We start from the raw sequence: 14,447 nt of genomic DNA, 5'->3' as shown, positions 1-14,447 counted from the left end.
ATTAAAATTAAAGTCTCTTTGATCTTTCTATTAGAATATGAAAGACTTTAGAAATAATTGGTGTAGTATTATTACATTTATGTTTGCTCCCATTAGTGTTTGAACAACAATAATAAAAATCGAGCTGGGGTCAGGTATTACAAATTACATTTTGTGTTAAACACGTTTATATTTCTATAGGCGTTCCATAATGCTTACAAAAACAAAGAAACAAAATAAAATATAACAAACAAACAAAAAGACATCCATTTTTTGCTATTTCTATGTTCCAAAAAATGAAAACCACTGACTTAGCCAATCCTCGTCATTTAGTAGCTGAAGCCATTAGGGTCAAGAGACATTAAATCCCTTTGATTTTTTTCACACAGGTAATTAAAAGCAGAGCCAGGAACTTGTCCCCAGCCTTCTGCAATCTAATCTGGTGCATTATCCTTCAGAGTGCTCTGCATCCCTATTTGGGCCATTCTTCTCAGTGAAAGCAAATACAAAGATGAAGAATGAATGGGACTAGGCCGGTTGATTGTCAGAATTTCAGTGAATAACCCAGGGGTTCAAAGCTTTTAGAATAGTTCTGGTGAACATTCTCTGAAAGTTAATGACATGTTGTTTGTTCCCTTATAAATTATTGAAATGCCAGCATACAATAGTCAAGAGCTTAGTCACAAAAGCATAGTTACAATAAAGCAACACAATTATAACTAAGAGCTTAGTGTGACCAGTTTAAAAAGCAATACATAGCAAAAGTGGCAATATTGAGTTTTTATTTTTAAATTTCTAGGTATTATTAAAGGGGAAAAGAAACAATTTCAGAAAAAGATGGGAAAGAAAATAAGTGTAACTTCGTAAGTAAAAAGACTATTTCAAGGATCAAATGGTAAAAACAGAAACAAAGAATTTTGATAGTACTTGCATTATTTGCTTCAGCACAAAAAGCTAAATAAAAAGTTATTTATATCTTCAAATAATTTACTATTCAGGGGTGAGAATAAATGCATGATAATGTTTAACATACTGTCAGAGATTATTTTATGTTTGGTAATGATCGAAGTGTTTTGTAAATATTATAACTTTTAATCCTTACAATAGCCTAATGAACTGTTATTATTATCTTCATTTTTACATGAGGAATCTGACAATTAGTCTAAATAAATTGTCCAGTGTCATGGGTAATTATTGACTTGATAAGGTTCAAAGTGGTCAGTCTGACTTCAGAGAATTACAGCCTAAATCTTACTGTCTATTGCCTCTTAAACTCAGTTAAGATATAAAGCCGACATGATAGAAACTACAGTATAGTAGTCTCCCTTATCCATGGGGGATATATTCCAAGGTCCCCAATGGATGCCTGAAACCATAGACAGTATCAACCCTTCTGTATACTCTATTTTTTCGTATACATACATATGTATGATAAAGTTTAATTCATAACTTAAGTACATAAGATATTAACAATGATATCAATGATTATCAGTGATAACTGATAATAAAATAGAAGTTATGTGAATGAGGTCTTTCTCTCTCAAAAATAACTTACTGTACTACACTCTTCCTTCTTATCATGATGTTGTGAAATGATAAAAGGCCTATGTGATGAGATAAAGTAAGGAAATGACATCGGCGTTGATTGTGACATAGCATTAAGCTACTATTGCTCTTCTGACCACATGTCAGAAGGAGGATCATCTGCTCCCTGACCATGGTTGACCATGGGTAACTGAGACCGTGGGTAACTGAAAACAAGGAAATTAATATTACAGATAAGGGGGTGACTACTGTAAACAAATAGAAATAAAATAGTAAAGGAACACAGGAAAATGTCAAGTATTTTCAACTGGGAATAGTGAAAGCTTAACTAAATTAGTGGCACATAAAATTAGCTTAGGAAATCCACAGACAGAAAAGAGAAAAAGAAAAAAAATGACTATACCAACATGAACACAACAAAGTAATTATTCATAAACTGTCTCAATCCAAATTGTAGCCACAAAAAAAATCTTGCTACAGATTCTTTTCTAAACTTAACATTTGAATTTTTTACCTGCTAATTCTTGTCTAGTACCTACAAGATTTCATATAACTACCTAATCATTTACTTATATACTCAGCCCAAATATGGAAGATTTATAGTATGTTCCAAATTCTATTTCTAAGTGAATAGGAAACAGAACTCAAGATGTAGTCCTTTGCCAATATGGAGTATGGGTACTGTGTGGAATGCAGAAAAAATAAAATTTTATCTGCAATTTATCTATTATTTGGTAGATGTAAGCCCAAGAATTAAGAAGAATCAAACCAAGTCTACTAAGTTTTGGGAAATATTTCTATAAAAAAAATGCTGAAAGAGTACTGGAAGATAACTAGGAGTAAAAGAATAAATGAAAACAACAAAAATAACATTCTAGGTGATGTGAACAAATATGATTATGGAAGGGAGAAAGAACATGCACCATTTTCTAAATCATATGAAATATCACTCAAAACATTCTACAATCTACTTGTTTGTGGGACAGAGCTTTTACAGAATATAGGATCAAGTTCTACCACTAACTGGGTCTTTTACCTGCTAATTCTTCTTATCTACAATCTGTAATAAGACATGAGCTCTACAAGAAACATCAACATAGCCAGAAAGGGCTACCACATTCTAATTTGAAAATATTTAAGAACTTGAAAAGCCATACAAATGAGGCACTAAAACGAACCACACCAGGAACTGAAATGAATGGCAATATGTAAATGTAAATTCATCATATAACTATGCTAAAACATATACTCTGTTAAACAAAGAGGAACAAAATCAAAAGTGATATGCTTGTATATCAGGGAAAGAATAACTCTTGGGACACCATGTTTGCCATGATAGCCAAGGTAGTCTTGCCATCTGATTAAATGTTGCAAATTGCATATGGAATGTGGCTTACAAGTAGAAATTAAAAAAAAAAAAATCCCAATGAAAAGTGAAGTGATGTGAAAAATGCTTTGCTAAGATCTTAGTGTTGCCACTTCTCACAAAGTTTTCTTCAATTCACATGGCAAGGGAAAGTTACTCACTTTTCCATACTCCCTTATTGCTCTGTACAGGTGACAATTACAACCGTTAGTAAATTTTATCACAAATTCCATGTTTATTCTTTTCCTTATTCACTAGGCTTTTAACTATTTCAGTAAATGATGCATTAATTTATTAACTAATAATTGGCAAAATGGAACAAAAATATTTTTGGAACTCATATATTTTGTGCTTTTATATCTTATACATCATTCTCTTGGGAATGACTCATTTAGAAGAGGAACACTAACTCAAACATAATGTATAAAATATTTTAGGTAAATCATTTATAAATATTAAAAAGAAATTTGAAGGAAAGAAATAGTCTAGTGAAACTTCATCTCTGGAATCCAGTCTTTTTGGTATTTTATTTTCAAATTAAGTAGTAGGCATTTGCATTTACTTTTTCATATGAACTAAAGTATAACTAAGATGGGGCACCTGGGTGGCTCAGTCAATTAAGCATCCGACTTGATTTCAGCTCAGGTCGTGATCTCAGGGTCGTGAGATCGAGCTCCACATCAGGCTCTGTGCTGGGCATGGAGCCTATTTAAGATTCTCTCTCTCTCTCTCTCTCTCTCTCCCCCTTTGCCCCACCCCCCACGTATGCATGCTTGCTCCCTCTCTCTCTAAAAAAAATAAATTTTAACTAAGATAATATATAACACATAACCAGAGTATTAATTTAGTATATTTTTAAATTGTATGTGAATATGTATTTTGTTGTGATTATTTTAATTTTCTTGATATTACATCATATTCCAATAAAATGACGTAAGGTGACACATGCTAGTATATATTATCAACCTACATATATATCAAGACCTTTTTTTCATAACAAAGAAGTACTGAGGCCTTTCCATTGAAAGTCTCAAGGTCCTAGAAAAATAATGAAATTGACTGCCAAAACTTTGTTATTATATAGCATATATTCTAGTTCAGAATAATGACTGTCGATAATTAAGCTCTTGTCATGCAGTTTCAAATCTACTCCTTTATATTCCACTTACAATGCCTGGACTAGGACTCCTCAAACCACATTTTTTTCTTTGTCAGCTGACTTCTTTTACTTTTTGCCAAATAACTGCATTATAGAATGTAGGAAGGGAAAGAGATAGATGTACTTTTTTCTTCCTCTTGATTGATATTACTGTGGTGCCCTGCATCATTGGCTCTTCATCTTTGAAGCAATATTTAGTTCTGTTTTCCAGCTTCCTTTAGCACTCAAAACCAATCTTGTAATGCTTTCTCAGAACTACCATCACTAGCCAGGCACTGATTCCTGCTCAGAGCCTGGTTCTGCAAGGTCTCTGCTTACTATTCCTGAGGTACCAGCAGGAGCCAGGAAGCACCAATTCCTAGAGGTCTGACCTAGGTTGATAGGGACTCTTCTGTTAAGTGTTTCATCTTGAATAATCCAATATTATCTCATTTTTACTTGGGTGCTTTCATTTTGCTTTTCAAGATATCCCAAAACTATGTAAACAATATCCTGTCCAATATTCTTGTAATGATAATTACAAGATCTGTGAGGTAGAATGTTTGATTTTGAATGTATAAAAGAGCATGTGTAAAAAAAAATTACAAGCTTACAGCTCAGAGAGCTTCTATGGCAGACTAAAATGAATTAACTAATCATCTCTTATAGCTATAGGACAGAACTCATGGACAATCAGACCCAAAATATAGTTATATAGTTTCTAGAATTGCAGCATGTGATGAATTCATAGATTTATTCAGTCTCTTAGGTGAAACATTGATTTTTAAAGAGTGGGATCCTAAGATTATAGACATATAGATAGAATGAGATGAAGCTGAGAATATTAAATCACCAAATCTCTCTGAACCTTTTTGCTAGCGGAAGGATGTCTGATCTAAGGAGACCTATGTTCTCCAATATCTTAAGAACACAAGTTTTGCCTTCCTTGAAGGGCTTCCTTTATTAATCTTGCTTTCCTTTATCAATCTCATCCAGGGAAGAGGACTTGCAAAGGGGTACTACCTGTCTAAACACATCTCAACATCTCATTATATCTTCTAGTACAATAAATACAGTAATATATCAGGGAGCTAAGTGCATTATCTTACTCAGAGTAGATAGGTCATTCTGCAAAATAATTCTAACACTTTATTTTATATCATAAAACACATGAGGATATGTTTTGGAATTCTAATAGTGGTAGAACATGAGGAATGGAATAGAACTGTGTAGTAAGCCAAATTTATGTAAGTAGATTTATCATATATGAATTTAAGATGCTAGTTGGCACAGAAATATTGACTGTAAGATTTTACTTGATTGTTTCACTGAGACTTGGACTTATGGTGACCTGTATTTAATGATGTTGGGAGGCCAGTACTCTCCTGGTAACATACAGGAAAAAATGATTCAAAGCCTTAAGGTAGTCAGGAATTTTGTAGTGCATTTCTCATACGTTATATCTTCCCATTCACTCACTCTATTCTCCACTGGCATTCTCCTCACCAAGCCATTGAGAGCTACATTTGTGAGGAGATTGCCAGCATACTGGAAATCTCTGTGGTAGCTGTCCTCTGAAGGCTGGGTATGGTGGTGGGAGATGCTGTTCTTAAAATGGCATTCTGGAATGCAATAGCACCAGAGATTGTACCTCAGAATTATGAGGTTAAATGGCAACACTTAGTGGCAAGATGCAAAGTGTATGTAATTTTTCTAATGAGCAGTAAAGACAAATTGATAAATATCCATGACAGTGAAAGGTAATACCACATCTCTGTAGGGATTAAAATGATTATTATCACTATCAAATATGTGAACATTCTGGATTACTGATTCCTAAGACATCTCAATTTAACTCACTTGTTTGACCTATGCAGAGGCAGATGGATCTCAGAAAAATATTGTGATTTTCAGTTACTTTTTTATATGTATGTTTACTAGAGGAAATCTATACAAGTATTGATCAAGGAAATGCTTTATTATTTTTCTCAATATATAAGGTCCACCAGAGACTAATTGTTATTGTCTGGCAGGTACAAAAGTACACCTTTAAAGTCTTTTTAAAGGACTATATCAATTTTCCTGCCTTTGCCATAACCTAGTCTGAAGACATCTTGATAGTATTGACAAACCACAGAACAATTTACAGTTTACCTATATTGATGAGACTTCGCTTATTAAATGTAATGTGCAGGAAGTAGCAATGGTCGTAAAGTGCTTGGTAAGAAGAGTGTGAACCAGAGGTTGGAGTCTAACCCCACAAAAATAAAGGGTCTTTCTATCTCACTAAATGTTCTGGGTATCCAGCAGTTTAGAACATGTAAACATAACCCATCCAATAGCACTTTGCATCATTTCCTTCAAAACTATGTGTTACACATATTTTGTGTAACAACAAAAACTGTCAATGTTGATTGAGTGAGGTCAAGAGAAAGAGAAAGCTCTTTAGGAAGTCCAGTCGGCTATAAAAGCTACAGTGCCATACGAACTTTCTGCACAGCAGTTCCACTGGCATGTAAAATGTCTGTGGCAAAAAGGTATGGTCTATGAAATATTTGGCAAGACACAATAGAACGGAGAGGACTCTTTGGAATGTTTTGAAGAAACAACCTTGCCCGCTCCTGCATATAACATTTTATTTCCTTATGTGAAATACTTTCAGGCTTGCTACTAAGGCCCCTATAAATTGAAAATGGTCACAAGACATCACCTGACAATTTGGATTGCTTTTTTTCTGACCTACCAAATCATAAGGTACAGCATGCACAGAAGCCATCAGTCATCCCATGTAAATGATGCATATGAGACCAGGTTCCAGCAGTAAATAAGGCACAGGGAAGCTGAATGAGCAGGTGACTCAGATTCCTTTATTACCTTCTATCAAAACATGACCACTCCTCCTCTTATGTCCTCTTTCAGAGATCCTTATGACAAATTGACTGAATAATAAGTATCTTAAGACATTTTTTCCAGATAATGTATTCAAACATAAGGAGACTACTGCAGTAAAAGAGCCTTGATCAAAAGTGTGTCCTTGAAAGATAATGATGAACAGAAATCATCTCAGTGGGCAGAATATCGATATACAATATATTTTGTATTTACTTTGGATGGAGAAATAGACATATAGATCTATTTTAATTTATGGGCAATAGTGAATGATTTGGCTATATGATCATAAAATTGGAAAATTAATAAAAAAACAAAATTAGAAAATTGGTGACAGTGGGTTCAGAGGGAAGTATCAATAGATTTATTGAAATGAGAAGAAAATGAAAATATCTGTCTACCATTGAATGCTTACCTGAAAAAAAGATTTATCTAATTCAGAGACTTTCAATAATCACCTGGACAACATGACCTCTCTTTTGGATATCAGTGAGCCTCTTTCTCCAGCCACCTTGATTCTTGATCAGTGGGCTTATTTACCAACTGGCCATGGTAGAAAAGATGGAAGCTCTGCATGGGCTAAACAATGTAATTTCTTTGCTAAGACTCATTTTGCTATCTTCAATGCTGAGTGCCTAACTTTCTGACATGGGAATCATTCACAAGGATGATTTCACTGGATCCATCTCATGGTGGGGGCAGTAATTTTTTCTCACTGGTATAGAAAGATATTTATGGATTTGTCTTTCCTGCACATAATGTCCTTATTAATATGGACTTCTTACTTCTAAACAAGGGATTGTTTTTTGCAGCAACCAAATGTCAGAATTGGTATACACCATAGAATTCACAGGTTTTTCCACATACTTTATTATCCTAAGAACCTGCCTTGATAGAAAGAGAAATGAACTACTGCAGTCTAGTTATAGTACCAATTGATAGATAATACCATGAAAGTTCATGGTTTTTATCTCACCGAATGTGATCTATGCTTTAAGATAAATATCAAAATATGGGCTATATTTTTCCATTGCCATAAAATATAGATCCTGGAATCAAAGAGTAAAATGAAGGTAGTAGATCAATTTATCATTATTTTAGTTTTCCATTACAGTGATAACAAATTGTCACAAACTCATTCACTTAAAACAGCACAAATTTATTGTCTACAAATTTTGCTAATCAGAAGTCTGATGGGTTTGGCTGGTTTCTTGGCTTAGCATCTAATGAGACAAATCAAAATGTCAGCAGTTGCAATCTTTTCTAGAGGCTCTGGAGTCAAATCTAATTCCAAGCACATGTAGACTTTTTTTTTTTGTCAGAATTCAGTTCCATCTGGTTGTAGGACTAGGGTGTCCATTTCCTTGCTGGCTGTTGGCCAGCATTTCTTCTCTTCTACAAGTCATCCACATACCCTGTCTCATGGTACTCATCTTCCATCTCAAAACCAGAAATGGTACCTTGTATTTTCATTCCTCCAATCTCTCTGACTTCCCTTTCTGCTTCATTTCCCCTCTGCCATGTCCTCCTTCCTGCTTTCTCCTTAGCTGCATCTCTATGAATGACACTTAGGCATTTATTTTCCGTTTTCAGTGGCTCATAGGAATACATTGAGTCCACCTGGATAATCTAAGATAACGCCATCTTGAAGTCAGCTGATTAGTAACATTAATTCCATCACCAAAGTCCCTTCACAGAAGTACCTAGTTTAATGTTTGTTGAAAACTTGGGGATGAGCATCTTGGTAGGGACAAAAATTTTAGAATTCTGCCTGCCAAACTATTACACCGACTGATTTATTTAGAAAGCTTTTCCTGTACCAAAAGTGTTAGTTCTGCTTTTTCCACCTGAGGACAGAAAAATGGTCCATTGAATTTGAGGTTGAAATCACTGCTTGGCCAATTTGATACCTCATTCTACTGACAGACAAAGAACAAAACAGTTATGGGATGATGTGATTGATTATATGTATGAGGTAAGTGTGTTGTTGATACACTTTGGGAATAAAGATAAGTGTACTTAGAACCTATAGATTTATCTGGGATGTCACTTAGTGCTTCTTTTTTTTTTAGATTTATTTATTTGAGAGAGAAAGAGAGAGTGAGTAGGGGGAGGGGCAGGAGAGGGGGAGAGAGAAAGAGAGAGAGAGAGAAGCAGACTCCCCGCCAAGCATGGGTGGAGCCTGAAGCAGGGCTCGATCTCACCACCCTGAGATCATGACCTGAGCTGAAATCAAGAGTTGGACACTTAACCAACTGAACTACCTAGGCACCCCTGGGGTGTCACTTAGTACTTCTGTATCTAATAGTAAACATGGAAAACTACAGCAATCGATAAACCAGACAACTAAAATATTAGACCTTTCAGAAATGAAATTTGGAGTCACCCCATAATGTAAATAGCTCCAACCTGCTTAGAATAATGAATCAGTAGTTGAAAAGGAATTTGAAAATATCAACTATGGACTTATATCTAGAGGAAAAAATGATTGTAGCAGGTATGCATATTCCCTTCTCTACTTGATATACACACACAGGTGGATAAAATATCAAATGTCTTTGTTTCTGCCTCCTACTTTTATTTTATCATTGTATAAAGGGGAAGTTGTCTGCTAGTGGTTAACTTTACATGTGGCCTTTAGATTAGAACATATTCATGTGGGGGCTGTAACACCAATAGTAGACTAATTAAAATAAACCAGAGATGAATGATATGATATTTGCTGAGGATTAAATGAAACTTCACACCTTGTACTCTTTTTTGGATAGAGGGTAATAATTTCTCTGCTTGCATGAAACATAATTGCGTCTTGTTAGGCAAAAGGATAAAATTACAATCATTATTGTATGGAAGTTCATTACAAGTGTATATGTGGATGCAATGTACCAAGGGGATGAGATATGTTGATTATTAAATAATAATCTTTCCACTGCCATGTAAAGTTTTCTCTCCAGCTCCTTCAACACTAGCCAATTTGAATCTTGTGCTGAGCAGTCTAAGCCCCATTTCCATGGATCCCATTTCTCCAATTTCTTAAAGCACTGCCAACAACCAGTGTCTTCTCAGAAGTTCTCTCTGCCTCTTCCATTTTTCTTTTTCTGTCAGCTGTTGGGGTAGTAAGTTGATGCCTGTAGTTGCAATGTCTATATTACTTCAGTGCTGTTTTCCCCCACCAGTTCTCTAATACCTGTGAAAATAATTCCTCATATTGAATTCTTTGCTGACATACCTAGTATGGCTTACTGAAAGTTTTTCTGAAAGTACTCCTTCTGAAAGGAGGAAAAAAAGATAAACATGTAAAACAATATAAACATAAAAGAGTAAGGTTGGAGAAAATGAAAGATGGAGAGAAAGTTAGAGACAGAGATAGAGACAAACAGAGAAAAGAAATCAGAAAGAAATCAGAACAAAAGAAAGACTCCAGGAGTGGGGCACTAGAGTAAAAATGTAACAAATGAAAAAAATTGAGTAATAAGAGATGGAGGAAAAGAACCTTCCACAAAGAGGGAGCAGTAAGTGTAAACCAATCTAAGCAAGAATGCAATTGCCATTAAAAAAAACTGTGGGGCACTTATATGGAGAAAAATGAATAATGTAAAAAATGTAGAAGATAAAGATTAAAAAATGAAAAGGAAACATTAGATTATGCCTTGGAGGCTATCATAAGAAGTGTTTTTTATATCCATATTGACTTTATTTTTAAATTTCTTTTTATTTGAATATAGTTGACACATCATGTTACATTACTTTCAGATTTACAAGATAGTGAGTCAACTTCTCTGTACATTAAGCTATGTTCACCACAAGTGTAGGTACCATCTGTCAGTATACAAGGCCATTATAATACCATTGACTATATTCCCTTAGCTATGCCTTTTATTTCTGTCAATTATTCATTCCATAACTCGAAGCCCGCACCTCCAACTCCCCTTCACCTATTTTGCCCATCCTCTGAGCCCTCTTCCTTCTCATAACCATCAGGTTGTTCTCTGTATCTATAGGTCTGATCATAATTGTTTTTTAATCTAAGATAAATCGGTGAGAGGGTACACCCACACACATATACATGAAGAAAAATGGTTCTAAATTAAAAAAAATAAGAGTCTATTTTGTCCTAAATTTAATAAAATTATATAGACAATATAGACAATTGAGCTTATTTATTATGATTATCAGTTACTCTGACATTCCAATCCTATTTTCTGTATCTGTCAACTATTTAATTTATTATCACCTCAGTCTAACAAAAGTAAAATATGTATTAAGGAAACAAATCATTTTTTTTTAAGACAGGGAATACTTTATTCAAACCCATCAGAGAAATGGACAGCTTGGGTCTGTAACAAAGCATTGTGTTTTAAAGCATAGGTCAGTAACTGTATGTGAGTATACACTGCTACATACAAATTAACTGATCAGAGCACAACTTTTCAATGTTCAAAACAGAATAAGCTTCCCTGTAAAAGCAGCACCTTTGTGACATTTTTTAGTTTAGTATTCCTCTCCTTCTTCTTCACCCTCTCCTTCAACAGAATCCACACCAACCTCCTCATAATCCTTCTCCAGGGCAGCCATGTCCTCACGGGCCTCAGAAAACTCTCCTTCCTCCATGCCCTCCCCCACATACCAGTGAACAAAGGCACGCTTGGCATACATCAGGTCGAACTTGTGGTCCAGGCGAGCCCAGGCCTCAGCGATGGCTGTGGTGTTGCTCAGCATGCACACGGCCCGCTGCACCTTGGCCAGGTCTCCACCGGGCACCACAGTGGGAGGCTGGTAATTAATGCCCACTTTGAAGCCAGTGGGGCACCAGTCCACAAACTGGATGGTACGCTTGGTCTTGATGGTGACAATGGCAGCATTGACATCTTTGGGAACCACGTCGCCACGGTACAACAGGCAGCAGGCCATGTATTTACCGTGCCGAGGGTCACATTTCACCATCTGGTTGGCCAGCTCAAAGCATGCGTTGGTGATCTCTGCTACAGAAAGCTGTTCGTGGTAGGCTTTCTCAGCAGAGATGACGGGGGCGTAGGTGGCCAGAGGGAAGTGGATGCGGGGATAGGGCACCAGGTTAGTCTGGAATTCTGTCAGATCGACATTCAGGGCTCCATCAAATCGGAGGGAAGCAGTGATGGAGGACACAATTTGACCTATCAACCTATTTAGATTAGTGTAGGTTGGGCGTTCAATATCGAGGTCTCTACGACAGATGTCATAGATGGCCTCATTCTCTACCATGAAGGCACAATCAGAGTGCTCCAGGGTGGTGTGGGTAGTGAGGATGGAGTTGTAGGGCTCAACTACAGCTGTGGAAACCTGGGGGGCTGGGTAAATGGAGAACTCCAGCTTGGACTTCTTGCCATAATCGACAGAGAGACGTTCCATCAGCAGGGAGGTGAACCCGGAACCAGTTCCCCCTCCAAAGCTGTGGAAAACCAAGAAGCCCTGAAGACCTGTGCACTGGTCAGCCAGCTTCCGAATGCGGTCCAAGACGAGGTCAATGATCTCCTTGCCGATGGTGTAGTGCCCTCGGGCGTAGTTGTTGGCAGCATCCTCTTTGCCGGTGATGAGCTGCTCAGGGTGGAAGAGCTGCCGGTAAGTGCCGGTGCGAACTTCATCAATGACCGTGGGTTCCAGGTCTACAAACACGGCCCTGGGCACATGCTTGCCGGCGCCCGTCTCACTGAAGAAGGTGTTGAAGGAGTCATCTCCTCCCCCGATGGTCTTGTCACTTGGCATCTGGCCATCGGGCTGGATGCCATGTTCCAGGCAATAGAGCTCCCAGCAGGCATTGCCGATCTGGACACCAGCCTGGCCCACGTGGATGGAGATGCACTCACGCATGGTTGCTGCTTTGCGTCTGCCGAGCAGATGGCGGAGAGGAAGAGGAGAGCAGGAAACAAATCATTTTCTAAGTACATTTTTTAACCTAGATTGGGGAGCAAAATAGATGCTCAATAATTTTTTGTTGAATTTAATTTCAATTTTTAGGATTTAAATTCATACCTAGCATTTTTAAATGCATTTTAATTCTAAATAGGAAGGTAAATATGATTACTATGTATTCAATAGGGACCTGCATTACAGTAAATTAAAGTACTAATATAACTCAAATCTCAGGTTTCCTGCTGTCTAGATCAGACCTCTGGCCAAAAATCAGAAGCAAGAGAATACAATCTACTTTCTTATGACAGAAATACTTGAACGATAATATCTGTTCCAGTAGGTGACACACATAGCCTTAGTGTGATACTGATAAATGTTAGGATGATTTTACTGTCAGCTTAGTAAAGACATATCATTTCAGCATGGAGCACAACACAGTGTAATACATGCGGCAAAACTGAATTGGTATGAGGATTTGAGCAATGGGAGAGTTGTTATGGAAATGCTTGATTCGCCATTCAAAGTTCTGAGCCTAAATACTGTTGAAATCCAGATGGCTGATTTAAAGCTTACCACAAAGGAGAACTGTAGAATGTCCCCAAAGTACTGGAACATAATTGAAGTATCATCTGATTTTTCATCTGCAAGGTAAGCAGTGCTTCACGGTATCCTTTTTATTTTTATGTAACAAGAGGAAAATGCATTTCTTACTGGGACCAGAAGGCTCAGTTTTGAGATAGAACTTTTAAAGCAATAACACTCAGATTGAGAAATAGTTTTCCAGACAAGACAACAAGAACAAAATATAATAGAAAAGAAGATTGGAGACCTCTAGCAAAATAAATAAGCTTCTTCCACTGTGCAGAGAACCTGTTCAGTGAAGTTTAATTCTCCGGTGTGTGCTAATATGTATAATTTTTATAGCATATATGACATACATGCTTCATTGTATCAGGGCAAATGTTGCATTTTTGAGTGAAAAATTGAAAACATTATAGATTAATTCTTTATTTAATGAGATCAACAGCAACAGAGAAGGAAACAAAGAAATTAACTGAGAGAAGACAAAAGTTTTTTACCTGTTTTAACAGCTATTGATAGGTATTATTTTCTAGGGGAACCTAACAGGTAAAAATAATTGGAACTGTACTGGAAGATTTGTTCTTACAAATAAGAAAATGGATGCCATTTTAATTACATATATTTACTTTTTTATATGAAAGTCACAGAAATAATCACTATTACACTGGATATGTCATGTTGTTCTAATACAGTACATTAAGACAATTATAAATCTTAATTGATACCTGAGATAATTATATTTAACTCATCCATCAGATTATTTTAAGGTTGACAGGAATAGAGAATATGCTACCAATCTATATCCTTTAAAAGTAACTTACTTGGGAAATCATGAAAGGTGTCTTTGCCAGATAGGAGACATATAAAATTTTTTACATGTACCACACCATAGTATAAATTGATTCAAATTCCTTATCACATGAGTTTCTGGTACCATTGAAATAATAACAATTGTGTTTTTTATACCATTTTACAATTTACAGTGTGCCCAATTCTATTTAATTTAATGTTCTTAACATGTTTTGAGCACTCACATTATGTTTTGTGTTATTTTAGGTA

At 36.1% G+C, this 14,447-nt stretch overlaps 1 protein-coding gene across 1 annotated transcript; it reads right to left on the bottom strand.

The window, feature by feature from the left end:
* Positions 1 to 11,200: 11,200 nt before the first annotated feature.
* LOC112826733 (tubulin alpha-1A chain-like) lies at positions 11,201 to 12,806 on the bottom strand. Its single transcript, XM_025874986.2, has one exon. It carries the CDS (start codon positions 12,762 to 12,764, stop codon positions 11,409 to 11,411), a length of 1,356 nt encoding a protein of 451 aa, XP_025730771.1. The 5' UTR covers positions 12,765 to 12,806; the 3' UTR covers positions 11,201 to 11,408.
* Between the last annotated feature and the right edge of the window lie 1,641 nt (positions 12,807 to 14,447).

This window comes from Callorhinus ursinus, unplaced genomic scaffold, assembly GCF_003265705.2.
Source record: "Callorhinus ursinus isolate GAN/ISIS: 27379988/994484 unplaced genomic scaffold, GSC_fseal_2.0 scaffold7, whole genome shotgun sequence".
NCBI classification, from domain to species: domain Eukaryota; kingdom Metazoa; phylum Chordata; class Mammalia; order Carnivora; family Otariidae; genus Callorhinus; species Callorhinus ursinus.
The sequence above is the reverse complement of the archived record's forward strand: the minus strand, read 5'-3'. Positions and strand labels throughout refer to the sequence as shown.

Coding starts and splice junctions, on each gene's coding strand:
- LOC112826733 (XM_025874986.2), bottom strand. CDS start 12,764: ATGCGTGAGTGCATCTCCATCCACGTGGGCCAGGCTGGTGTCCAGATC.